Genomic DNA, 27,498 nt, shown 5'->3' with positions numbered 1-27,498 from the left:
CGCAGTAGATAGCGCCACATTAACCCGATTCTGCGCTGTTTACAGGACGATACTAAAGACATAAAACAGTGTATGTTATGATCCTCGATCGGGTGAGGCACCCGACTGAAATTTGCTCTACTCAACTGTAACTTCTTAATCCACCACTAGTCTAGACTACCGCGGATCCCAATGCTACCTATAAATAAATAACACATGCCAAATGCGTATTTGTGGTAAAAAAATTGGTCTTTTTTATTTCCCGGCGTTAGCCGCCCCATGCATTGTCGTGTTGTCATGTGCTAGCTTGCTACTTGCTTCTATATTTGTTAATGGTCCAGGAATTTTAAATAAATTCAATTCCAGGAGAGAAAATCAGCAACCGTAAATGGGTTCTGGACCGTAAAGAATCTTTTTATTTAAAGTATTTCAATTCGGTCCAGGAACCTGTTTTCCGTATCAATTTAAATACGATCCAGGAACCTTTTATTGGATGAATTTAAATGCGGTCCAGGAACCCTTATTCTGAATGAATTTAAATACGGTCCAGAACCTTTTTCAAGAGCAATTAAAATACGGTCCAGCAACCTTTTTTCAATGAAGCAATACGCAACTTGGACCGAATTTAAATTATGGGTTCCTGGACCTCTACCAACTCTGGTATCAAGCTCTTCTGCACGAATTGATAATACACACTTGAGCTTTGCAATTTGCATATGAAAAACACGAAAGAAAAACATAAGAGCTCGAAGCATAATAAATTTCGGCAAAGAAGCAACGAAAAATTTCATCATTACCAGTCTGGTGGTAGTTTGGTACGGTCGCATGGCGAAAGGTGGCAGCACAGCTTGACGTCAGCTGGGAAGTACTGTAAAAGGATTTATATTACATGTGAAGCGAGAAAAGAAACGGAAGTGGTTTTGTGCTTGTTACTTAGTTTAGGGGAAAACCATACGTTCCTCGGCAGTGTACTGAGAGTGTATGCATTTCTTCTAATCTATCGTGTGTTCTAAAAGTGGATTATAAGACTTAAGAAAATGAAGTCACAAACAGGACCGAAGGAGAAACGAAGGTGAGTATCCACGATATTTTTGTTTATCTTGGCGCGAATATGTGGGTCACTTGAGGTTGTATCCGTCCCTAAAATGTTGCGAGAGGTTCCAGTGGGAAAAATAGAGAAACATGCAAAATGTTCATGAACAGACTGCGATACATATATATATATTGAAGAGATTTAAAAGCTGACGTTTTCAATCTGAACGTTGGCGTAATATTTACGAAGGCGCATCACTGATAACCATCGACTTTCGTTCGTGATTTATCGGTGTATATTGGGTACAAGATTTAAATAGATATTTTCCACGTGCATACCTTAAGTATCGCGATTTGTTAATGAAGTGTCTTGCACTGTCGCTTATGTTAAATTTCATAAGTTGAATGAGATTGATTAAGTATCGGGTCTCCTTCAAAGCAGCACAAAATATATATTTCTCCGATTGAATAGAAGACTAGGCGTTCGCTGGTAACTAATTTGGAGAAAGGAAAGTTATGTTGAAATCAACGCAGGGATGCCAACTGATTATAGCTCCTTCGTTCTGGTTCTTCAATCTGGCCATCTTACGCATCGAATGATTTTATTAAAGGACAGCGCATCGTAGCATATTTCTGAAGTAGATATTTTTATCGGGCTCAGATGAAGGATTCTTGCTATGGGGGATGAACTATAAGACATCATGCCCGTTAAATATTTTCCCTGACTTTACTTCTGAATGTTTTATTGGTCAGAATGAACAAGACTGCCTGTCCCATTGAATTTTATCTTTATCTGGTCTCCTAATTGTCGATTTAACGCTCTAAATCGTTACGATTTCACTTTGTAGGGAGGTCAATTGAAGTATTTTGCCAAGATATAATTTTTTTACAGGCCAGGCAGAAATGTCATCCTCTTTACCAGTCAGCGTGTTCATAATATTCATTATAATTTTAACTCGTCAGAATTTTCTTAAAGGTGGTGATAATATAATCTGAATTTCCATAAATAATGAAAACACCATATTTCAATACCTTAATGACATATTGAATCTTTTATTAGATGTATTTACATACAGTTTACAAGGTGGATGACACAGTTTTAGATTGTAGTCTCTGTCTTTTGTAGATATACAGATTTTGTATTTGCTATAAGCACATATGATGAAGAGGGATACTAATTACACAGTACAACTTTTGTGCCGAATAAATTATTTTCCATCTCCTATACTGACATTCATGCTTCCTAGTGAGTACTGATTGTGCATGACAACCTTCTCCCATAGATATTTACGTGAGTGGGTTAGGCAGGCCAAGTTTGATCTTGTTAGCACTTAACTTAACCTATATTCTTATACATGTGAGTAGGTTAGGGTAGTCGGGTTTGATTTTCGTAGTATTTTTGTGATTTCAGTGTTCCATTGTATGTGTACAAACTACTTGAGGATCATATTACTATTAAAAAAAATGGGGATCGAATTTACAATACCGGACCCCTCCCCGATTTTTGTAATATTACGCATACTCACTAAGTGAGGCCTTCTAATCACAAATTTGAAGTTAAGATTTGGGGGTCACTTGTAGAAATTGCAAAATAAGGGGGTCCATTATCGCAACCGACAATGCACAGTTGCTCATTATTTATCGCAAGATTTTGAGTTTCGAATACTTAAGGAACGGAATATATATTCCTGATATTACGCTTACCTAACCTAACCAAACCTTATCGCGAATGATTTGAGGGGCTATCAGTCAATGGTTTTACAACCCCAAATTTTAACTATGTTTGCTTAACCTAACGTAATGTAACATAACCTTACCGAGAATTGTTAGTGGGGCTATCCGTGAATGGTTGTGCCCTAATTGTGATAACGAACCGATAAAAAATCTTATTTTCGTAGCACCTTAACGGCAAGCGTTCTTCATCGAAGATGCCATTTTCGTATCCTGCAATTTTACGATCGATGCATTGTTGCCAAACTTATCTGTAATCAAATCAGTCCACATTCCATTCTCTTCTACATCGTGATTGTCACTGTCACCTTTTGGGCAAAATACCGAAATCCATAAGTTTGTTGATTAGCCCACAGCCATCCTCCTGCACATTCCACCTAACAATCTGTACAACATTAACATCTTTTTTATTGTTCTCTTCCGCCATTCTTACATGATCCATGCTCTCCAAGTATGAAATCAACAGTGTGGCAATGCTGTAGACAGCGTAACTAATTGCAAACGTCAATTGTTCATATCAACAAATATGGTTAACATACTTGTATACGGAGAATCATTCCGAGAATAGAAAAGCTTATTTTACAACTTCTACACGTTACTGAACAATTTCTACACCTCACCCCAACATGTTAACCTCAGATAAATAATCGCGACTAATTATTTCGTGAGTATAAGCAGTAGCATAGAAATTACAGTATTGTAAATTCTTGCCGAAAATGGTTCCACAACACCAATATTATTTAACACCCATTTTCAGTGTTCCAAATGCTTTCCTAGTCAACATCTAGGATCAAAACTTGACCAGATAGTTATTTCTTAATTGCAGATAGGGCATGTCATACAATGACATGTTGGGGATTTTCATAAGAAGCGAAGAGGATTATGCATTGTTTATTAACAGAATATGTGGAGCTCCACATCACCCCATATGCCTTCATGGCATGTGTGCACATGCACAGGGGTTCTTTTACCTTACCTTACATTTATTAATAGTCTGTCCAATATTTTGCTCTTTTTACCATTTCACATATTATGCACTATCAGTGATTTCTATTTTTTATATCATGCATAATTTGTCAACCATTTGTAGCTAATCATGATGATTTTATGAAATTGATGATGGATCAATCGCAAAAATCTATGTCCAAGTTGGAATCTAATCCTGGAACCTTCACTACCAAGATTGCTAGTTTGTCAGTGCACTTTGTTGCCAAGCCAGCTTTGTAATATCGGATGCAAGCATGTTCTCTCTTTTTGTTACATGAGAATTTTTTCGATACTTATTACCAGGGAACAAATTTACATGTACCAAAAAAGTGTAATCATAATGTGGACTTACATTTGTGAAAAATGGCAATAAGTGCTGAAACCTGAATCTCCTCCTGTTGCCCCTGAAGGCAGATTTATATTGAATGAAACAGCATTCAATATCACAGGAAGCAATGATGGGAGTATATTTAAAATATGAAATGACTTTCACCATGAAAGCTTGATGTTGCATTCACTACTATTGTCAAGAATGTTAGAATAACAGCATTTTCTGTTGTCAAGATTTAAAATAAACAGAGTAAACAGAATGCGATAAACAGAAAACCTTTGGTGTTTAACACCAAACACAAGAAGGGAAAATCGGTAATAGCATGAATATAGAATACGATAAGAGTCTAGTTTACGTCCTTTTCCTAAGGAATACGTGTCATATATCGTTGGAAAGGTTATTTTATAAGGAATTCAACAAAGTAAATCCCAAGGCGAGGAAAAATTTCCTGGAGGAGAAAATCGAGAAAAACCGATGTTGTCCGGATATGCGTGATTGAATGTACTGAGGACATTTTTCGATGATTAAGCACATATTTAGGGGTGAAATGAGTGCTAATGGAACCTAACCTAACAGGCCTAACCTAAACTTGTAGGCATACCTCATTCCCGTGAATGGTTAGTGACAGAAAGTGTAAAAAGAAAAACTTACTTACTCTACGAATGCCGGAACGCCGGCTGTCTGCTAGTTCGGTTTTGTCAACGGGCAAGAAGGACGTAAACTAGACTCTAGCCTAGAATACATGTTGGATGATGTTTAAAAATATGAAAATTATATATAAGAATAACTAAAATATGCATGAAAAATAAAAATAGCATTTTTTGAGCTTGCATACCACAATTCGCAAAGATAATACAAAACATTGTTTTAAGCATAGGCTATGCGTTTACTTTTAAATCCATTCCCTGCTTATTGTTTAATGATGCCATTGTCAATATCTTGCAATGTGAGGTAACATTATAGTATAGGGGTGACGGATTACAGGAGAAAGTGCTTACGGAAATCATTTTCTGTAGCGTTGTGGAAGTTCGTGAATGTAGTTTTGATCCATTTTAATGCAAATACATGTTGTTTTCTGCGAAGATCTCTCTCTGACACGCTGCCGCCATTTGCTTTCTGCATGGGGTGTTTCAGCCTCGCGGTATTTTCACTAGGACATGATGTATCGAGTATATATATATTTTTTTAACTATGCTTGCCTAACCTAACCTTACCGAAAAATGGTTTTTGGGGCTAACGTGGATGGTTTGTGGGGCTAACGTCAATGGCTTGTGAGGCTAACGTCAATGGTTTGCGACATATTAGCATAATTTCAAATTCGGGCACGAAAGTAGTTATTTTCCGATGAACGAGGTTGCAGCACTGCATAAATCGACAAAACACTTGCACAACGTGCCCTGAACCAGTACGCTATTGCCCGTCATAATGTGTTACAGAATCGAAATAACAAGTAACAGTAAGTACTCGTAAATGTAAGAAATATACATTATCTTAGTTAGAAATGCATTATTTCACCTTAGGAAATGTTTCGCATTCCAAAATAGTATGTTAGCAATGTAAAAAAGTGTGAAATATATGATTTATAGGTGTCACCCCCATACTATAATAGTACCAAACTTGATACTGGTGGGATGTTTTCCCACCATCAACACATTGAATGGTTATTTATAGCATGGTTTGGTTTGGTTTGAGTTGGTGTTTTAAGTCCACTTTATGCACAGTAAGGTAAATCGGGACTGGACCTACAGTTTAAAGTGGGATCCGAACCACTTGTGCCTCCACCGGGTATCGAACCCGGGACCCCTTGATTACAAGGCAATGATGCTACCACTGCGCCATGGGGGAGGCCCTTTATAGCATGGTGACTCTATGTAGAGGGTAGAATTAAATAATATGCATTATTTTGCTGACATTGTTAAAGTCACTGGATTTTAAGACATATAAGTGGTAAATTCAAAATGACACTTGGGGGGGGGGGTCTCATCAATTTTAGTCACAAACAGAATATATTCTAAACAGTATGTAATACTGTAAACAGGGATTCTGTATTTCAGTGGCAAATTCTGAAAATTTAACCACAAGAATTCTTATTTTTTGGCTATTTTTTATATATGTATATTAATTAGATATAATAGAATTAAAACACCAATGCAGGCATGGAAGTAAAACAAAAACCCAACAACTTGAAATTTTCTGGCAATTTCTAGATACGTGAAAAATGTTTGTTGACTGGCAGTAAACCCGGTAATATGGGAGAATAAGCCACTGCTGTATTGCAATGTAAAAAATAGACACCTGGATTCGAATTCCAGTTAAGTTATGGATGTTTATTATTTTCTTTCATCATTACCATGATTTATTTCATTCCCACAAACCTGAGAGTATAAATATGAGACAAAAAATAAAACTGGAATTAAATGTTAAAGGGCCATGACACTGCCAACCCCAGAAATGTGCCCCCGTGCATCTAGAATGCTAGTCACTATTACCTGCTGCAAAAACCTTGTCAGGGAAGTTGAGGTGCATTAATTTAGCCAGGTTACAGATTCTGCTTCTGGTCTGGGCATTCCTTTGTGGTGTCCTGTCATCAGTGGCATCAGCCCAAGTTCCAGTTGTTTAATTCAAATTTAATCATGGTACACAAGTATTTTTTACATGGTTCAGTTTCTATTTATGTCTGTTAACCCATACTTCAGGGTTTTAGTGATTACTTACTGCATCTTGTCTGGAGAAAGTTTTTTCCCTTCCATAGACTCCTCTATGATGTTTTGTTTGCGAGCAGCCATGCATTTACTCTCGTCTTGGATACAGGCTGCTGTCATCTATATGTGTGTGAGATGCATACAAGCGTTGCATCTAGGGCTGAGCTGATACTGATGCCAATGTATTGGTATAAGTATCGGTTGGAATTTATGTACCGATACTCTGTCATTTTGGTATTTCACGGGATCTGCAAAAATGCCATGCAACATTTTCGCGGATTCTCGTTATCCTGGAAAAATTCTAAAGTTCAAAGTTTCTTTTCATTTTCCACCAGTTTTGTGTGAAAAAACAAAAACAACTAAATTATGTGATGATAACATATAATTTAATATTCTGATGCAATTCTTGAATATTTTAAACAGAAATCTTGGTACATTGATGCATATAATTCATGTGGAATACTCACCCACTAATATTAATCAATATTTTTGAACAACTTTTAATTATTACATGTTCAAGCATTAGTATCGGTGGGAATCTAAGAATATCGGTATTGGTTGAAAGTGGTATCGGCTCAGCCCTAATTACACTCACAAAGGATCCCCTATTCCCAGACCGGGAGTAGAACCTTGAACCTGGCTGTAAACATTCACTTCAAGTTCCCTGACAAGGTCTCCTTCATGCCACGCATGGAAATCTGCTAAGGCAAATGGACACCAAGAGTGGCTTCTTATTGCAAAACCCACATGCTAACGTAAGCTACACTTCAAATCGTAATATCTCCTGCAACTAATACTTAGTGAAGCCTTTTAACTGTGTTAATTAGTTTTTCCGATCTTGGAACTGATTTCCACAATCATTTCCAGTGGGGGGTAGTTAGTTGCCAGCCCCTTTTTCTCAGGAGCCATCTTTTTATTTACGTTTTGGCAACTACATTCTAAGAAAGCCATGAATCTAACTAACGTAAAGTTACAAATTTTGAAATATGATATTAAAATATTTAATTTATTAATACAAGATTGGATTAAAGGTAATTAATTCTTGTGCCATTAAGAGTAATTAATTCTTGTATCGGACTGTCCTTCCTAAAGAAGAGGGCTCTACCGGTAACAGCATGAATAACTAACTATATTATACATTCTAACATGAGGCTGGCTCTACCATATTGCCCCAGATTTTAAAGCTCTGTTAGCAACAGTGCAAATATTTATAACTGCACGTTTATTACGTATTTTGATTTAATGATACAGAAAACACATAAGAAAGGTAATGGAAATTTCCATAAGCGAGCTTGAAATATTAATGCAAATATATTATTAGAAATTAATTTGAAAGTTTTCAGGTGACCAGACACCCTGTGTTTTATCTATCCCTGAATTAAAGAAATCATTAAACATTAAGAACTGTTACCATTTCAGCGTAGGCCCAAATGTTGCAAAGTGGGCTGTATGCACAAGAAAGCCTACACGTGCATCATGTTTTGGATTTGATAATTTCCCACTCTTCTGGGAGTAAAGAAATTTAGTACCATCATGTTTACGTACATATAATTCAATGATCTGAGCAATAAGGTTATATGTAAGATTTTGAATTGGTTATGTGCTAAATCAGTGGAACTCTAATGAAAACGTAGATAACATATTTAAACAGCCATATGTAATTTCTGCATGCACATACCTAGATAAATTGGAATGTTTTTATGCCGTATGAACTTTTCAAACACAACACAACAATATATGTATTATTGTAATATAATATTGTACTTTATGCCCAATGTTTTATCTAGTCTTCATAAAGAAGTACAAATATTATAATTTTGATAATTGATAAAAGATTATAGCTACATTTTAGTCGGTTAGTACTCCAGCAGAACAGCCAAAGCTAGAAATAAGCTGTCTTCGAAAGTAGTGTGTAAAGTTTCGAACCACCACAAAGTTGAAGTCATATTCCCTCACTTAATACACAGAAGCCTAATGGTGGCAAGCGCATACTGCTTATCACCTCACCTCCAGAAACACAAATGACTGACATTGGGACCATAATTCTGCATCCCCCACATGCCGTCACTACATGTCACAGTTTGCATGGGGTAGTTTTATCTTCTAGAGCTTTTCTGGTCATGAGAAACTTTTTTTATAAATTATATTATTTCCTAGGTTTTTTTTTTTACTTGAAGAACTTGATCTTATGGTATCTGTGATGTAAATTTTGTGACGTAAGTGAAAAACTGTCTCTTGATGGCTACAAGAGTAATGATAGACATGCCGTTATGCACCTTGTGGATTGTGCAAAAATCATAATACATACAGATTCCAGGGTGTTTGTAATTAGGGGTTTCTTCAGAATATTTTGCCATGTAGGAGGGGGAGTGTAAGGTTGTTTAAGGGGAATGTAAAGGTAAATTAACAATTGGGCATTTGTGAAAAGTTTATCTACAGCAGCTAGAAAATTGAAAAGAAATCTTTCTAGAAAAACCCTCCAGATGTGCATTTGTCCCATGTTTCTCCATTGAGTGTGTGTGTGTAGGATATCCGTGTACAACACCGACCAATTTGGACATTTTGTAGAGGTCATGTCAGTAATTTTTCTTAATATAGTTTTAGGATTATTCATAGGTGGAAGACAAGCAAAGCAGAATAAAAATATAAATACTACAGTTTTCTTTTTTACAACTGTTATTGGTTAATGTTTTCGGTTAGACCTAAATTCAAATATCAGTTTGCAAATTTTTCTTTTGAATAATATGTTCTCAACAATAGTGCATTTTTTTTATTGTATATTTTCCTCCTAAAGTGCATGATTGACCAGTGTTCAGAAAGTTAAGAGTAACTGAGGTATAGTTACATGGAGTAACTCAGTTACAGTTACTGATTTTATAAAGTAAGTTACAGTTACTGGTATTTCAAAAGTAACTAAATTACTTTCTTCTGTAATTTTTCTTGCAAGCAAGAACTGTGTCCCAAGTTCCTACCTAGCTACAGGTTTGGGCTGCATGTGATTGAAGTGCTTATGTGGTTCCCCGATCTAATAAACAAGGACGTCTGTAGGGGGACAGAGGTGGCCATTGCCTCTCCAGGAAAATGAATGTGAACCTGAAAAGACCCCTACAACCCATAGATCAGTGGTTCTCAACATTTTTCAGTCCGGGACCCACGATGAAGGATATTACACTTCATGGGACCCATAAGAATGGGCGCCAGCAGAATTACTTGTAGGAGTGTGCACCCAGTTTATAATAATTTATAAGTAATAATGGATAAAGATCATATCCTTGTCTTAGTCATTGATTTATTTCAAAGGTTTCCTTGTCATTGTTTAATAATAACAGTATTTTTACGGCTCGCAGTTTTATGAAAAATACCTTTCTTCTGAGCCTTGAAAACAGTGTTAAAACCTATTATCAGTCTGTTTCCCTTCAGTTAGATCCAGAAAACATTATCTTGCATTTTTGTCATTTTCGGCCTTTTTTGACTTTTAGGTCACTTCCAGTAATTTTTTTCAGTTTTTGTTGCATTTTTCTCCTCACCTGTTGTTTCCTGAATTTTAAATGCATTTGCTAGCATAACTTATGTATGCAAATTTCCTGAAATGGCCTTTTCTACAAGTTCGCCATTAATCGAAAATACGGAAAATGGAAAAAAAGTAATGGTTTTAAAGTAAATTTAGTCACAATATAAAAAGAAAATGTAATCTGATGTAGGCGAAACACAACTGTATTTCCATATGCTGGCCGACGACTTTAGCGTGCCCGTGAAGTAAAAAATAAGGGAAACTACACCACCACTTAATTGCTTTTATCCCTTTGGTTCAGTATAGTCCAGGGGCATATGTCAATATTTCTATAGTCTGTGGGTTTTTGAATAAAGGGAATATATGACTACCGGTAATACTTTGCTAGTGTGGCATACAATAACTTACTACCAGGTGTTTTGCCCGCAATTGTGGCAGAAGGCCGGTGTGATGTCATAACTCCAAGATGGCTACCGCTTCATGCACTAACTAAGAAACTCCAGCATAACTCCTTTAATGGTAGTTTTGGAAAAAACATTATAGATACAAGTTTTGTTCAGAATTGAAAAGGAACACAATTGATTTTTATAGTTTTTTTTCATATCTCGCACTGTTATGGAGATATATCAAGTGAAACTATTTTGTGCCCTTTTCTGCAAGGATTCTATGCATATTTTACACTTTACTTGACATTCTGGCATATAAAGGGGGAAAATTACTGCCTGTGATATTTTGTTGATGCCTACTATTGTGGCGTATTTCCTGTTTGACATCATACATCCAAGATTACTGCCTCTGCAGACATTAACAAACAAAATCGATCCTATCGCCTTAACTCCTTTAGGAGTAATTTTGACCATTTGTAAGTTTATTGGGGTTTTTACACGAAGGGAAGACATGTGTATGCTTTCATTTGGAGGCATGCAATCATGTATTATTACAATGTGTCAGAAACCATACATGACGTCCGAAATTCAACATGGCCGCGTTGGAGGTTCTGCACATGATATACTTTTCATATCCTGATTTAGAGTCCGATTATCAGATTTTTCTAGAGGCATTTTCTGTTAATAATTAAAAAAGTGAAAAATATTATAATTTTTATAACTACAGTAGTGTCCAAAAGTGAAGCATAACTAATATATGAGAATATGTTTTATTAATAAAGTGACAGAACTGCATAAAACATAGTGAAAATTAATCAAAACGTTATATGGTATACAATAGAGTAGAATGCATGAAATGAACAACTGTTTTTTAGTGCAAATACACACATGCAAAAAATAAGAAAATAGAAGATACTTCCTTGAAGAAAAAAAGGTGCTTGTAAGGGGTGAAGGTACCCCCAACAGCTATACAACCTTGCAACGACGTAGCACGCTAATTACAAGGTGGTTCAAGAGTTCTACAGGCAGCTGGTTCCATTTCCCATGAAGGGGAGTGCGGAGCCCTGAAAATACCTTTGGTGGATGATCGCGAGCTAGGATTTATGTCTGGGGACCTTGGTGGCCAGTCCATGCGGTCGATTTATTCACCTTCAAGAAAATCATCCACCAATTTGGTTCGATGCGCACATGTATTATCATCTTTTCATCCTTGAAGGTGAAGTCTGAGCCGACTGCGCCTCTGAAAAGTCCATTGAGCATGATGTCTTCCCATACGAGTATTCCATCTCGACCAAACTGATCCCTTTCCACGATACTCCTTGGATTAAATCGTGATCGAGGTTCTCTCCAGATGAATGTGCGTCGAGAATAATTTTGTAAACTGAATCTGAACTGATCTGTGAAAATCACCTTCCTCCGTTCGTTCAGGGTTCAATTTCGATGATGCTGACTCCACTGTAAGCGGCCCTTCTGTGCACTGGATCAAGCGGGACACACACATAGCGACCAGCTATCCTGAGTAAGCCTTGAACATCTCTTTTCGCGAACAGATACCATCGTAATTTTCCAAAATATTTTATGTTGATGTCATGCAAAATCCTGTCTTCTTAAAAATCCTGTCATCATATTTGGGGTGTAAGAGACGCCCAAATATAAACCTCACTTCCACAAGTATACCCTGGACTGCATTTTGCAGACTAACATTGCTCTGACGTCTTGGGCCTTCCCGATGGTACAATGGTATCGTCTTCGCTTTGTAATCAAGGTGTCCCGAGTTCGTTACCCGGTGGAGGCACATATAGCGGTTCCAGATCCCACTTTAAATTGTAGGTCCAGTCCCAATTAGTCTTACTGTGCATAAAGTGGACTTAAATAAAACACCAACTCAATCAATCAATCAATGCTCTAGCATCTGGACCCATGGGACTTGAGTTGTGTGCTGCCCATATGTGTTTGTGATTGTCCTTTCATCTTATAATTCATTTTCATCCTTGAAATTAGCCAAAAGTAGCAGAAACGAGAATTAAAGTAAATCAATTCATTCTTTCATTCTGTCATCTTTTGTATCGAATCCAGGAGAACCAAGATTTGGAAGAGATTCAAGCACATCATCTTCTGCGCCATCAAATGTGTTCAACAACAACTTTTTTGCCTTCTTTGCAAGTACAAACACAAACTGGGATACCATTAATAGATAGTGTGAACGCTGCCGCCAAAGTAACCCTCACACCTTTCACCAGGCGGAGTTACTTCCAAGTATTGGAGTGAAATAAAAGCAGAAAAGAAACTTCTAAATCTACCCAGCCCAATAGTCTGTTGAATGGAGAAAGTAGAAAATGAGGATGACAAAACGATCATTCTTGTCATATTCACGCTACCTAGAACTTCAGAGAAGATTACAGTTGACATGTGGTTCTGGAAAGAGGAAATGTTCATGCATATGCCGGGATCAGCCCCTGCAATGTACTGAAGTGTGTCTTTGTAGTGCAGATGAAGAAAAGTGTGAAAACAATTACTTACGGGGCTCAGACCAGAGTGACGAGGAATTTTAACAAAGTGACTGTATTGATGACATCATATTTCCTAAATAAATGACAACCACTCTCAATCTTGATGACAGGTGAGCTGCTTAAATTTCAAAAGGCAATCTGGAATCCACAGACGATGTTATTACTCCTTTACTGTAATATTTATAATAATAGTAATGATAATAATTAATATATTTCAGTTGTTATTTACGCGTATTAACAGAAAATGCCTCTGGAAAAATTTGATAAACGAACTCTAAATCAGGTTATGGACAATATTTCATGTGCAGAACCTCCCAAGTCATGTATGGTCTCTTGACACATATCCAGCAAAACACCTGTAGTAATACATGATTGCAAGCATCTAAATGAAAGCATCCTCCATACACATGTCTTCCCTTCGTGTAGAAACCCAACAAACTAACAAATGATCAAAATTACTCCTAAAGGAGTTAAGAAGATAGGGTCGTTTTTGTTTGTTAATGTCTGCAGAGGCAGCTATCTTGGATGTATGATGTCAAACAGGCAATACGCCACAATAGCAGGCATCAACAAAATATTACAGGCAGTAATTTTCCCCATTTATATGCTAGAATGTCAAGTAAAGTGTAAAATATGCATAGAATCCTTGCAGAAAAGGGCACGAAATAGTTTCACTTGATGTATCTCCATAACAGTGCAAGATATGAAAAAACAACTATAAGAATCAATTGTGTTCCTTTTTCAATTCTGAACAAAACATGTATCTATAATGTTTTTTTCCAAAACCACTATTAAAGGAGTTATGCTGGAGTTTCTTAGTTAGTGCATGAAGCGGTAGCCATCTTGGATTTATGACGTCACACAGGCCTTCTGCCACAATTGCGGGCAAAACACCTGGTAGTACGTTATTGTGTGCCACACTAGCAACGTAGTCATTCAAAAACCCACGGGATTACAAATGCCCCTGGACTAGTAGTTTAAACCACCAAGCAATGGATTTTATCGAATTATTCAACCACTCTTGTAATTTATGAAGAAAATCAAAGCTTTCTTTTTCAGAGCGAAAGTTATTTAATATAATTTTCTAACTTTTTAGGTAATTTTTAATAATTTTAAGATCATTCTGTAGGTCATTATTTGACATTTTTAGGTCATCAACTTCCGACCCCTAGTTACTATTAAACCTAAATGACTTGAAGGTAGATGACGCAATATTAAAAAAGAAAAGAGAAACATTCAAAATTAGTTCGGTTCCCTGCCATAAATATTGTTGAAGCATAAAGTAATGTGCATTAATTATTATAAAGGCTTGATAATTCTAAGCCTGATGCAGGTACGAGATACCTTTAAACTGAAGGGGAGTAGGGAGGAGTACCTTGATTGCCCCCCTCCCCCGGAAAAAAAAATTCCGACGCTGTCATTGCTTATAGAGAAATAAACATGTCGGTGTTTTCTTTTAAGGTGTGTTGTTGAAGTACACACCAATTACTGGGAAAATGGAAAGCGTATTAATTATGGAAAGAAGAAAATTGTTGTCTGCTGAAGATATTTCGCATGAGCTCTTAACGCCGGAGGACCCAAAGGGAAAATTACAAGTTGCCCGCAGCTATGAAGGTTCCCTTGGACGCCTGCCAAATAGTGCATCCCAGACTTCTAATGAGAGCGTTTCTTGGAATTTTCATATCTGGTTTGGGTGACCCAAGTATCTGGTTCTTATTCAGAACTGTCTGCCTCTGTTCCTCTCCTCTTTGTATTTCTCTGTGTTTATTTTATAACTTTTGAGATAGTCCATCGAAAGTTGAATGAGTAGATCAAGCATGATGGGGATTGATGCCTCAAGTGACACAGTTGAACGTGTAATTTTGGTTTCTTTGAAATGATCGTCTCAATTATAGTGCATCACGTAAAACAGCCCCTGAAAAAGTACGCCTTGATGCATTTTTCTGTGTATTTTGATGCACCAGAAGTGCATAATTTGCAGTTTATGCAATTTAATGTGTTACTCGAGTAAAAATTGGGGACAGTTGACACATTTTGTCTTCTGTGTGTAGGTCCTATGCTGTAGCTAGGGGCGTGAGATGCCAGACCCTTTTTTCAAACATTTCTTCGTGAGAGATAAGCAAAATATCCACACAAATAATAATTATTTTGCGATTCCTGATTTTAATTTTTAATCCGAAAAAGTGAACGGGGAAGAGCCCCCCTGCCCTTTTCAGCACATCTTTTTCCCCCAATACGAACACTACAGGATAGTGAGATGGCCCATATTTTGAACTGAACATACGCCACTGGTACCATAACAACCTCCTACATTTCATGTTGAAACAAAGACCTTAATTAAATTTTTTAAACAAATATTTTTTTCTTTTATATTCAGGTCGGGTCAACGTAAAATGACCGAATATAAGAACCGTACTGTCGAGTTTCCTGCCGGCCCCCGTGGCGGAGTGGTTAGCACATCGCGCTACGACGCCAAGGATCCCGGGTTCGAATCCCGGCATGGGCATGGATGCTTGTGAGTGTCCATTCATCAATTTCATGACTCATCACCATCTTCGCAAATTAGCTAAAAGTGGCACAAGAAGCGAAGTAAAATAAAGCAAATCAGTCAATCAATCTGTAGCAGGACAATAAACATGATCGGTAGTTTTCAGTAGGGCGTATCTACATATAAGATGGGAAAAATGATAAAATTACTTGTGGCATGCAAATCTTCGTAAAGAGAAAGAAAAGAAACCCTGTTTCTGTAAGTTATACGAAATCTGGATTTTAATTTTGGTTTATGTTACTGCTATTAAAATAACACGAATTTACTTTTGTTAGGTAAACTACAACACGTACAAACATCTAACTATGGAAGAATACATTTCTGAAGCCTCCGCTCTGAATTTCTTTGAATTCGAATGCTGAAATGACGCACGTGTGTTACAGAGCTGAGTACACATTATTTACCATCTTATCGCTTTGCTTCAGATATGTCATTTTTGATTTGGCATTATCCGAGGTCCTTGGAGTTACCTACGTGTATTGTTAACATTCATACCATTCATCCAGCCACCGTTTCTCGGGGAATTCTAGGAATACCAGTTTCGATCCGTTATGGCGAAAAACATATAACGACATAACACTTTCAAAAACATTTGGCTCATTTGCAAATTTCATTTTTTGACTTGTGGAAATCAGCCATAAACCACAGGTTTGATAAATTTCCATTACAAATCCTATTCTACAGCATTCCAGCAATGTTACCAAATCTTTTAGAGTTCTATGGACGATTGGCTGCAATGTTTATAGAAATGGAAGGCGAGTCACTATAATTGTATGGGATTGCAATGGGGATTTCGTGATTATTAATGCAGAGAAACTTTTTGTAATTTTATGATTTTCACCATAACGTATCGAGACTTTATAGACACCCTGTGACCCTGTTGTGGAACGTATTGATATTATTTGTCTCATTGTAGGGCTATGTGGAAGTTACGTTGAATAGTTTATTACATGTTCCTTCACTTGTTTGTTGACACCTCTCTATATCAACACTTCCTTACGTTTTGCAAGGTGAAATGTAGGTGGGTTTCATGTGACGTCAGGATTCGCACCGCCGCCATGTTTGCGGCAAAGCTGTGTTGTCGTCCGCAAGGAAATACCCACCATGCAACGTTCGTTACACCTGCGTCAAGTGCACGTTTGTTGTTAGTACTGTGTACAAGGTAACCAAAAAAGTTCTTGCCGTTTTTGATCATCAGAAACAAAAAGGTATGCAAAGAATGTCACATACTGTTAGTCCTCAAAGTAATCCCCATCGGCATCCAGCACCACCTTTTGTCAACATGCCTCCAGCTGTGCAGTGCCCTGGTGATAAATCTCGGGGTCTCGGAAGGAAAGAAGTCCGTGAGTGCTTGCCGCAAGTCTGCCTCATTTGCAAAGGATTTCCCACGAAGGTGGTTGTCCAGGGAATGGAAGAGGTGATAATCTGCTGGCTCAAGGTTCGAGGAGTACCGTGGATGGCACAGTGTCTCCCAGCCAAGTCACTGTATGGTATCCTTGGCCACCCGCACCACATGCGGCTTGGCATTGTCGTGAAGAAGCAGTACACACTTGCGATTAACCAATGCTGGCTCCTTACGTTTCAGTGCCTGTTGCGCACGTTGCAACTGCTGTGAGTAGAGGTCCCCAGTGATGGTTTGACCCGTTGGTAGCAGCTCATAGTGCACCACTTGGCAACTAGTGCACCATACAGAGCATGATCTTGCGTGGGTGTGAAGGTGGTCTTGTGGCATGAGGCACAAAGTCCCGTGTTGACAACCAATGTCGGGCACACTTGGGAGTGTCATATAGGACTCACTTTTCGTAACTGGTGAGCACTCGACCGAATATGGGTGTGTTGCTGTGCCAAGAAAGCAACGAGAAACAGGCTGTCACTCGTTGTTGCTTCTTGCCTTCTGACAGTATATGAGGTACCTTGTTGCTCAACTTGAACGTTTTTCCTGTGTGATGCACGTGCAGTCTGGCTGTTTTATCGGAAACCTGGAAGTGGTTGGCAAGATCACCACACCTTATGCTGCTGTCCTAATGCTGTGCTTATGGCTGCCTTCATTGCCTCATCATCCAGGACCTGTGGTCGGCCACTGCTGGGTTCATCACAAAGTGACAGATCTCCCAACCTGAACTTCTGGAACCAATTCCTATTGTTGCGTTCATTCACAGGATTATCCCCAAAGGCTTGACATATTCGGCGACTTGATTCTGCTCCGGACAAGCCCACAAGTCGTAAAGCAGACAACCCCAAACGAGCTGCTTCAACACTTCCATTTATCTTCGCCCCTGCTCAAGCTATGGCTGCTATGAGTGCGCAATGTGTCTGTATTGGGCAAGACAAATGTCCCCATTCCCACCCTGACCACTTTGCCGGCATGTGGCACACATATTTTCCTATTAGTAATCACTTCTTCCCATGTGATGTTAAAAACGGCAAGAACTTTTTTGGTTACCTTTTAAAATGTCGGTAACATTGCATAAAAATGCAACGAAAAGGCCAACTCTAGTTCACCTGTGTTTATTTACTTGAACCAACTACATGGAATCAGTTTGTTTTCGTACTTACTAGTGGTTCGGATTCTGCTTGAAATATTTACATCCAGTAAGTAACCTATGTTTCCCGCTCGGGTTTGTAGAAAGTGGTCATTGACGACCTTGAGTACAGATTAACTGAAAATTCAAAGATAGCCATTATCTTCTACTATGTTTCCTTTTTAACGTTTGTTCAAGCGCAGTAATTTGAAATGTTGAGTTGTTCAAGAACAGTTATTTCACTCCTTGCTTTAACAATTTGCGATATGCAGGCCTCAATGACGGAGTGGTTAGCACAGCGCACTACGATGCTACGGGTCCCGGATTCGAATCTTGGCCTGGGCTTGACTGTTCTTAACGACTAGCCAAATATAGCAGAAAAACGAAGTAAAATAAACCAAATAAATAAATCAATTTGGGATACTTCGATATATGATTAACATGTTTTAACCAAGCAGTGCTTTTTTCTGACAGTACGCAAAGCCTACTACCGGCACCTTTTCTCATGAATAGGATAATAATTAATAACAGTTTGTGTTAATGAATGAAATATAAATAATCAAGTACAAGCGTGCAATTATCAAAATGAATTTAACTTTGAATGTTATCATTTTTATCGTCAAACTTATCAACACGTTTCTACCAAATAAAACAATAACAAGGAAACTCTACTTGCAAGTATGATAAAAACACCAGCCAAGGCCCTTCATGGGCTGTTACGCACAGGGTTATTAATCCATTTGTACTCAGTCACAGAGAAATGCGATATATGAACTTACCTGAAAAGAAATGTTCACCCCACCGCTCTGTAATGCTTGTTTTGTTCATTAATGTTGGCATGATTTATTCTCGCCACGACGGCGTATTCTAATCAACAATCGGAAAATTCTGTGCCGTGAATTGCAACTTCTACTCTTTCTGGGAAAATTCTAGGATAAACGTGAGTGCCTGTTAGACCTAAACAACCTAATATTGCACAAAGTATACCATCGTAATCAAGGTTCAAATCTCCCTCCCGCCCGCTTGAATTCCGAATGTTTACAAGAACTGGCTGCTCGATCCCACAATGCAACAGTTTGTGACGTAGGTGAAACACACCTATACCGCCTATAACCTTACCTTGAGTACTAAGGTAGCAACATTGTTGTCATTTTAAAATTTAATTCATATATACACTAGACCTATATTCTATCTTTAGCATTGAGATGGTGATACTTAACAGTTGGGCTGAAAAGTTCGTAGGCTGACTCATAGATGGCGTTACTAGAATTAAATCCAAGTGATTTTTACTTAGTACTAACCTTCAAAAGATACGTGTATAAATTTCACAGCTGCCGGATAATTAGTTCGTGAGATATAGCATTGTGAGTGAAGCAGCTTTTGTTATTGTGAAAAAATGGATAAAAAATAATTTCGTGTGTTAATAAAGCATTGCCTTTTGGCGAAAAAAAATACTGTTGAAGCCAAGGCTTGGCTTCATAAACATTATTCGGACTCTGCACCAGGAAAATCAACCGTTGAGAAGTGGTTTGCTAAATTTAAACTAGGCGAAATGAGCATCGAAGACGATGCACGCAGTGGACGCCCCAAAGAGGCTGTTACCGACGAAAACATAAAAAAAGTCCACAAAACAATTTTAAATGATCGTAAAGTGAAGTTGATCGAGATAGCTGAGACTTTAAAAATATCAAAGGAACGTGTTGGACATATTGTGCATGAATATTTGAACATGCGAAAGCTGTGTGCAAAATGGGTGCCGCGCGTGCTCACAATCGATCAAAAGCAACAACGTTTTGATGATTCGGAGCAATGTTTAGCGATATTCAACCGTAATGAACACGAATTTTTCCGTCGATATATTACAATGGATGAAACATGGCTCCATAACTACACTCCAGAGTCCAATAGACAGTCAGCCGAGTGGACTGCACGTGATGAACCGAATCCAAAGCGTGGAAAGACGCAACAGTCGGCTGGCAAGGTTATGGCATCAGTATTCTGGGATGCGCATGGTATTATATTCATCGATTACCTCAAAAAGGGCCAGACCATCAACAGCGATTATTACATAGCATTGTTGGAGCGTTTAAAGGATGAAATCACGAAAAAACGGCCCCATTTGAAGAAGAAAAAAGTGCTGTTTCATCAAGACAATGCACCATGTCACAAAGCAATGAAAACGATGGCAAAATTATATGAATTAGACTACGAATTGCTTCCCCATCCACCATATTCTCCAGATCTGGCCCCCAGTGACTTTTTCCTGTTTGCAGACCTTAAAAGAATGCTCGCTGGAAAGAAATTTAGCACTGATGAAGAGGTAATCGCCGAAACTGAGGCCTATTTTGAGGCTAAAGAGAAATCATACTATAAAAATGGCATCGAAAATTTGTAAGACCGCTATAATCGTTGTATCGCCCTCGAAGGCAACTATATTGAATAATAAAATCGAATTTTGTCAAATAAATATTTTTTACTATGTTAGCCTACGAACTTTTCAGCCCAACTGTTAATTCGAGCTTTATGGCATATTTTTACAGTGCATCATTCAGCTAAAGCTTACACTGTACTTCTTTTTACCTTTAATTTTAAGTTAGCAACACTGCGTACCAGTGTCGGCGATTAGGAGGGGCAGTCAATCTGCTGCCTAATTTGATTTTATATGACTACATGAGAGTTCGTCAGTAAGAAGAATAATTGCTTGTATACAGCGTGTTTTGACATACAGAATTATTTTTTGAAGAACTTCGACCCGTATGTCAGCATACGGCAAACGACCAATCTTGTTCAAGGGTTTATCAGCTAGCTGACCTGTGCGGCGCCAAACAAATTGGCATAGCTAATTTATCGGTGTTCATAGAAATACTATTAGCGATGAATAAACAGGGGGAATTGATAGATTTTGCTTGTAGAAGAAAGGAGTCAATATGATTGAAATTAGTGGCCGAGCGCGTTAAGTGGTCGACTTTTGAACTCGCCACCGAAGTTCACGGGTTCAAATCCCGGCCTGAGCGTGGGCGTTATTTGTGAGTGTCCCTTCATTAATATCCCACTAATTTTCATCACCGCGATTAGCGAAAACTGGCAGAAAAGCGACGCTATATAACAAAAATACAAATAATTCGGATTATTTGAACCGTGTCCTTGAAATGACAATGGCACTACACACTGTGGAGCAAGGCCTCGCATAACGGAGGAGAAGGGGAGGAAGCGAGTGGGCGGGGCGAGTCAGCGCGCGCTTCTGCAAACGAGTGGTAGCTGCAGTCACGTTTCCCCCTCCATGCAATCTCTTTCCCTCGCTTGCTCCAGAGATTCCCAGGACAGGGTAGAAGTACCAACTCCGTGGACATTCTGCCCAAGGATTTATCCAGACTTATTATTTTGGAGGAGGGGGGTGTAAGTTCCCGCTGGAGAGGGTGAAAGGGTATGTTTAGAGCCAAAATGACCATAAATTGGATCTTTGTGAAAAATTTTAGAGGGTTGTTGAGGAAATTTTGGTAGTGTGGATATATTGCTGATTCTGCTCCTTCCAGGTTAGAAAAGAAAGGGGGAAACGTGCTCTTTTTTCACACTAAGAAAACAAAACACGCTCATAATGTAAGGATGTTGTATTTAGCACAAATACTTCTACCGTTTTATGAGAAAGTAAAACAAGCTCAAATCAATTCTATCTAGCTTTTTCAGTTCCATGGGTAAAGCATTTCGTAATCCCGAAATTTATTTGATTTCACTTATCAATATCATACCGGATCACAACATATAAGATTTGTGGAACTGCTTGCACTTTCCACCCCAAGTTTCAGTTCTTTTCTGGCCCTCATCCTTACTTGCCTTTCCCTGTATATTTGTCGTAAACAAGTTCCAGGAAACAATGCATCAGTTCGATCATTCGAAACTGGTGAACTGAGGTTCTTCCCTGTAGCTTCTTGTTATTCTTCCCCCTTGAATAAGGGAAGAGGAGTAGACTGAGAAACCGGTTTTTGAATGCGACGTAGAATTTACCCTATTCTGTTTGCCTCGTTCTCAAGTTTTCTTAATTTGTTTAGCCCTGCTGGATGAAAGCAGTGGCGGATCCAGAAGAGTCACACTCGAGGGTCGTATTTCGGTCGGTTTAGAACGAGGCAGAATCTGTTCTAACCTTCATTGTTTTATAAAACAATGTGGTACTGTAAATAGGTCTGTGGTCGAGAGATTCACATATCGAACTGCAAATTCTGGAGGTTGTTTTCGTACCTTATTGCCAAAACCGATCCCATCGTCGCGATAAACGACGTGATGTAAATATTCCACGTGAAAACAAACGAAGAAGATTTTTCCCTCGATAATGACATCTGTCGCCTGAGTGGCTGTGCGCGTTGAATGGACATCTCCACCGCATTTCTTCCCCGGGGAGAGGGGGGAGCGACCTCCGTGACGGAGTGGTTAGCTCAGGGTTCCGGGTTCGAATCCTAGCGTGAGCATGAGCGTTCTTTGTGATTGTCCCTTCGTCAGTTTTATCATACCATCACTTATGCTCATCGGCGCGATTAGCCAAAAAGTGGCAGAAAGACTAAGCTAAACAAAAAATGTCAAATCAAGTGTGGGGTCCAGGTTCTGGCGTAAGCATGAGATTCTTCTCATGAATATCCCTTGATTACAATTTCATTTAATCACTCTTCATCCTTCATCTTCATCACGATGGAAATCAACATGCAACACTTAGCCGCCAATAATCTTCGACATGTTAAGTACCATACAAGTTAGTTCGGTACTGTTTGGGAGGGGCAATCGCTCCTATCCTCCTCCTCGTGGATTTACTCCACGATGGAGGACCATATATTCTGTATTCAGGTTTTCCATTAACTTGGGAAGTCTGGACAGTGTCTGAACATAAGCGTTCTTGCGCAGGCAGGTGGTGGCGTGCCCTGGGTTTTCGAAAGGGATGAGTTACTTTTTTTCTTTCTAGTCCTCATTGTACCATCTTTTCATGCCTTTGACGTTCTTCTTTTTAATGAATATTGGGCGGGGGGGGGTTGGGTTATAATCCCCACCAATCCCCCTTGGGCACGCAACTGCGCGCATAAATCCCCCACGCACCACGCTGTACGAAATACGGGCATTTTTGAAAATTCATCCAACAACCTGGAAAAGTAGGGAAAGTCGACTTTTTAAAAATACTTTGCCAGGGTTTGAACCAGTTCTTGGGAGAGAAGTACTTTATATAAATGATTGTTTGATTTTGTGTTTTAAGTCCACTTTATGCACAGTAACGCTAATCGGGACTGGACCTACAGTTTAAAGTGGGATCCGAACCACTATGTGTCTCCACCGGGTATCGAACCCAGGACCCCTTACTTTATATAAATGTATTTACCTAATTTGTATTAATTTATTTGTAAAAATGTTGAATAAACTTTATTATTTTGATTAACAAGTGCAGCTTGACACATAGAAACTTATTATTAACACGTTAAAAACACAAAATGGTCTGCAATTTTGTTTTACAATTGGGTGGAAAACCTGGTGAAGTCCAGGAATTTCTCTTGCCAAAATTAGCTGGAATCCTGACATTGGTTTGTATGAAAGACCACGAAGAACTGCACGACTCGCCTTTATCCACATCTTGGTTCAAGTTGTTTATTTGTCTTGGTTGTGATTAATATCCACTTCAAGCATCGTAAAAACTAAACGTCGTGATGCAACAGCCTACAGCTATTCGTTGGTTGACGTCAGAATGAGCAACCATCGCCATTTTACTGATTTCCTGTGTGTTACCACTTGCAGCGTTCCAGTTATTTTCACGGTCCTTGTATCGTATCTGGAATTGAAGCCGAGTCACCAGGCGCTGAATATTCAACTCGAATCCGAAGAACCTGTGTATCAGGCCTGCCCAGGACATTGTTGTTCGTTTTCCTTCCTATTTTCATGTCCTATTATCGTCATCTTTGCGTCAACGTTAGGCGGCGTAAAAAGAGACGTTAAATATAGCGTTAAAGAGGCCAGAGATCTTCGTGTGGGATGCATTCAGTTTGTCATTGTGCCTCGTGTAATCTCATGCTATATAAATCGGTTATCATAAGCACTCTACTTAGAACTACATCGTCAAGTAGTAACTTTTGACCCAATCAGAAAGCTTTTTTAGAAGGGCCGCCGGAACCTGATGCTGATCATGTCACCTATTATATGTGTGTGTGTTTCAGGGGGGAGGGCTAAGGTTGCCCTAGCAACATAGGACACAAACGGAATGGGATTGTTGTAAAAACAGACTTCTGTACACTACCACACATCAATGGTATGTTTTATGTTTTGTAACACACAATATTACAATATACCGGGTGTCCCAAAAGTCGTTTGACTGACAAATAAATATTTGTATTTGGAAAACAATACTTGTGTGATTTAAGTATATTACATTACAACAATATAAATTTTCACAGGACTTAAAAGTATATTGTAGAATTCGGGCAATCCTACCGAGGCCTACTTACATATTTCGTTTATGTATTCATGGCACGGCGCAATACAAATAAGCAAGTACACAATAATAGAAATCTAGTCATCATCACTCACCTATCGTTACAACAGTCAGCACAATGAAATGTTCAAATAATAATAATAATTGCGTGAGGCAGTTGGTAGTACTTGAAATATTTCAGTGGAGGGATATTCTAGTAACTACCCTTGAAGCATCTATATACAGGGTGCCTGAAAATTCTCTTTTCAAATTAAGTGCTGAAAATGTATATATTTTTTAATATTTCGAGTTCGCCTATGGAAATTTCCATTACTTTTTTTTTAAAAAAATAAGGAGTACAGTATGCATTTTTAATGTTTGTGTTTTGTGTATCATGAAATCAGAATAATAAACATGCCATTATTTTTCACTGTCGCTAGCCGAATTTTAAAATGTGCGGCGATATTGTAGACTGAGGTCTTATTGCATATTAGAATGTATTACTTAGTTATTCATGCTGTTACCAGTCGAGCCTTCCCTTTAGGAATGCCACTCTGGCGCAAGAATTAATTAATTAAATGTTTTAAGATCATATTTAAAAATGTGTAGCTTTATCTTAGTTGGATTCATGACTTTCTTATATATATATAAGAAAGTCATGAATATATATTTGTGTGTGTATGTACACACAATGCCCCCAAGAGCCAAAAATTAGCAACAGAGGGTGGACACCCCCCTCACCCCCCTTCTTCAAATACCACCCTGAGAGAGGAGCCAGGACGTGAAGTCAATCAGAATTGGGCCAGGTATAATCAGTCGAAGATAGACTGTGTGTTACTGTTGAGACATTTACCTGCCAGCTAATAGTAGCGTATTTCGCAAGCAGTTTCGACACATATACACATTCCTTTCGGTGGATGGAGGTGGACGGAAATAGATTGGTAGGTAGTTGGGCTGGGGGCATTCTAGATAAGCTCCCATTCTTATAGGGGCTGTATCTGGATTTAGCTCGTGGACTTTAATTTCGAAAAATTTCCGTAAGAGAAACATCCCATATTTCCAGCCTAGTAGATGAGCTGGCTGTATAGATGAGAGAGAAAACAGACTTTACATTTAAGCCATACCAGGGTTTCATATCCACAAGGTCTGCGTTACGCCCACTACTAGGCCACGTGGGTGTTGTTCAATGAGTGAACTCTCAACTCGTGTCTATAATAATTACAATACTGGAGAAGGTGATCAATGAAATTAAGTTCCTGGTATAGTTAAGTCCATAACCTCCCTGTATTTAAACGTGACTTCATTCAGCGAGCACACGATGTATGTTGAAGCTGGCCAACTGCAGATAATAATGTGTATGCGACGCAGCCTCGAGAACGGAAGTTTTTTTTTCTAACATCAGAATACGGACCCGCATCGGCCATGTGGAAACCAACCTTAAGGCCAAATCACACAGAACTGGATTTCCAGTTAGTTCGCGCTGAACTGGCTGGCTGCTTGACTGGTTTTGAGGAGTAGGTCATGTTGTAATTGCAACTGGCTTCCCTCGACTGCATTCTGCGGAACAGCCAATCAAAGCAAAATTTAGCCATGTGAAGATAATCTGCGAGTTTGCCAGGGAAATTTTTTGTCTGTGGTTTCAGAGTGTTGGTTTGTTTTCTTTGCTGTTCAGTTCGTTAGGTATTTATGCAAAGCGATAAGATTTATACATGACAAATATGATTAGCCGATAATGAAAATCCTTATTATTACAAGTGCATTGAATGTTTGATGTATTTAGTTGAAAAAAAAATTAATGATTGAATCCTGCGAATCTCGTGTATGAATTTGCATACCAGAGTTCGTTAAAAAGCTTGTTCAGTACGCATTGATTACCATATTGTCTTTCGAGCCAATTTATAGTCCATATTTTTCTTTTTTTTAAAATTTTTAATACAGCAGTAATTTTCCTACAACGTTCTTCAAATTGCTCGTTCATCTTCTTAGATTGTCTGCTCTGCGCAATGTCTTATGGGAACGCAAGTATACCGACAAGTACTGTAACAAATATCATGTGAGGCGAAAACTAGCAGAAGGGTAGCCAGTCCAGCGCCAACTGGGACATTCCTACTGGAAATCCAGTTCCTTGTGATTCGGGCTTAACTCTATCTGAGATTAAGATGCCAGTGAGGTGGGCCTTGGGTGTCCACAAACGTTGCGGTAACTTTAGTGGATGGGCGTAACTTTGGGGAGGCAGAATCGAACTTGTTGGGGGGAATCAAAAAGTTCATCCAGGGCTATTTTGGTAAACAACTGTTACATTTGCAAAATCATGAAAATTACTTGTTAATTTGCACCTCAGGTTTCAGGAGGTTAACAAGAGTGCAATTAACTTTCAGAAACTTGGTTTTGGGGGTGCGGGAAATGTCCCTCCTTTGCCTCCGCCAAGTTATTATTTTGCCTTCATGGTGGAATGTGAACCCTGAACAATCTCGAGGTATAGGACACGAATGTATGTACTGTTCGAAATGCTCCCATTAAAAGTGGTGTAGTGGTATCGCCTTGTAATCAAGGGGTCCTCGTGTTCTATCCCCGGTGTAGGCACACTGCAGTGTTGTTCGGATCCCACTGTAAACAATTGGTCCAGTCCTGATTATTCTTTATCTGAACCATATAGTGAGTTTAAGTGCACATCATATGGTCTCCGAGTCAGGTTCCATCATTCCAGTATAGGGAAATCAGCCAAAGGCTCGTTTTCGAGGAAGTGCCGGCCTTCCTCTATATTGCGCGCGTACACAGTTGTATAAAACGTAACGAATTGACGGGGTATCACCCTCCTTGAAGTTT

General features: G+C 38.7%; 1 protein-coding gene across 1 annotated transcript in view; it reads left to right on the top strand.

Annotated features, from left to right (window-relative positions):
• The first annotated feature begins 814 nt into the window (after positions 1-814).
• LOC146000352 (uncharacterized) overlaps positions 815-27,498 on the top strand; it is a 322,131-nt gene continuing 295,447 nt past the window's right edge. Inside the window, exon 1 of the mRNA XM_083137897.1 lies at positions 815-1,051. Coding sequence (XP_082994023.1) covers positions 1,017-1,051 — 35 coding nt within the window. The 5' untranslated portion in view covers positions 815-1,016. The remainder of the gene's footprint in view (positions 1,052-27,498) is intronic.

This window comes from Lepisma saccharinum, chromosome 16, assembly GCF_977018435.1.
Source record: "Lepisma saccharinum chromosome 16, izLepSacc3.1, whole genome shotgun sequence".
NCBI classification, from domain to species: Eukaryota; Metazoa; Arthropoda; class Insecta; order Zygentoma; family Lepismatidae; genus Lepisma; species Lepisma saccharinum.
The sequence above is the reverse complement of the archived record's forward strand: the minus strand, read 5'-3'. Positions and strand labels throughout refer to the sequence as shown.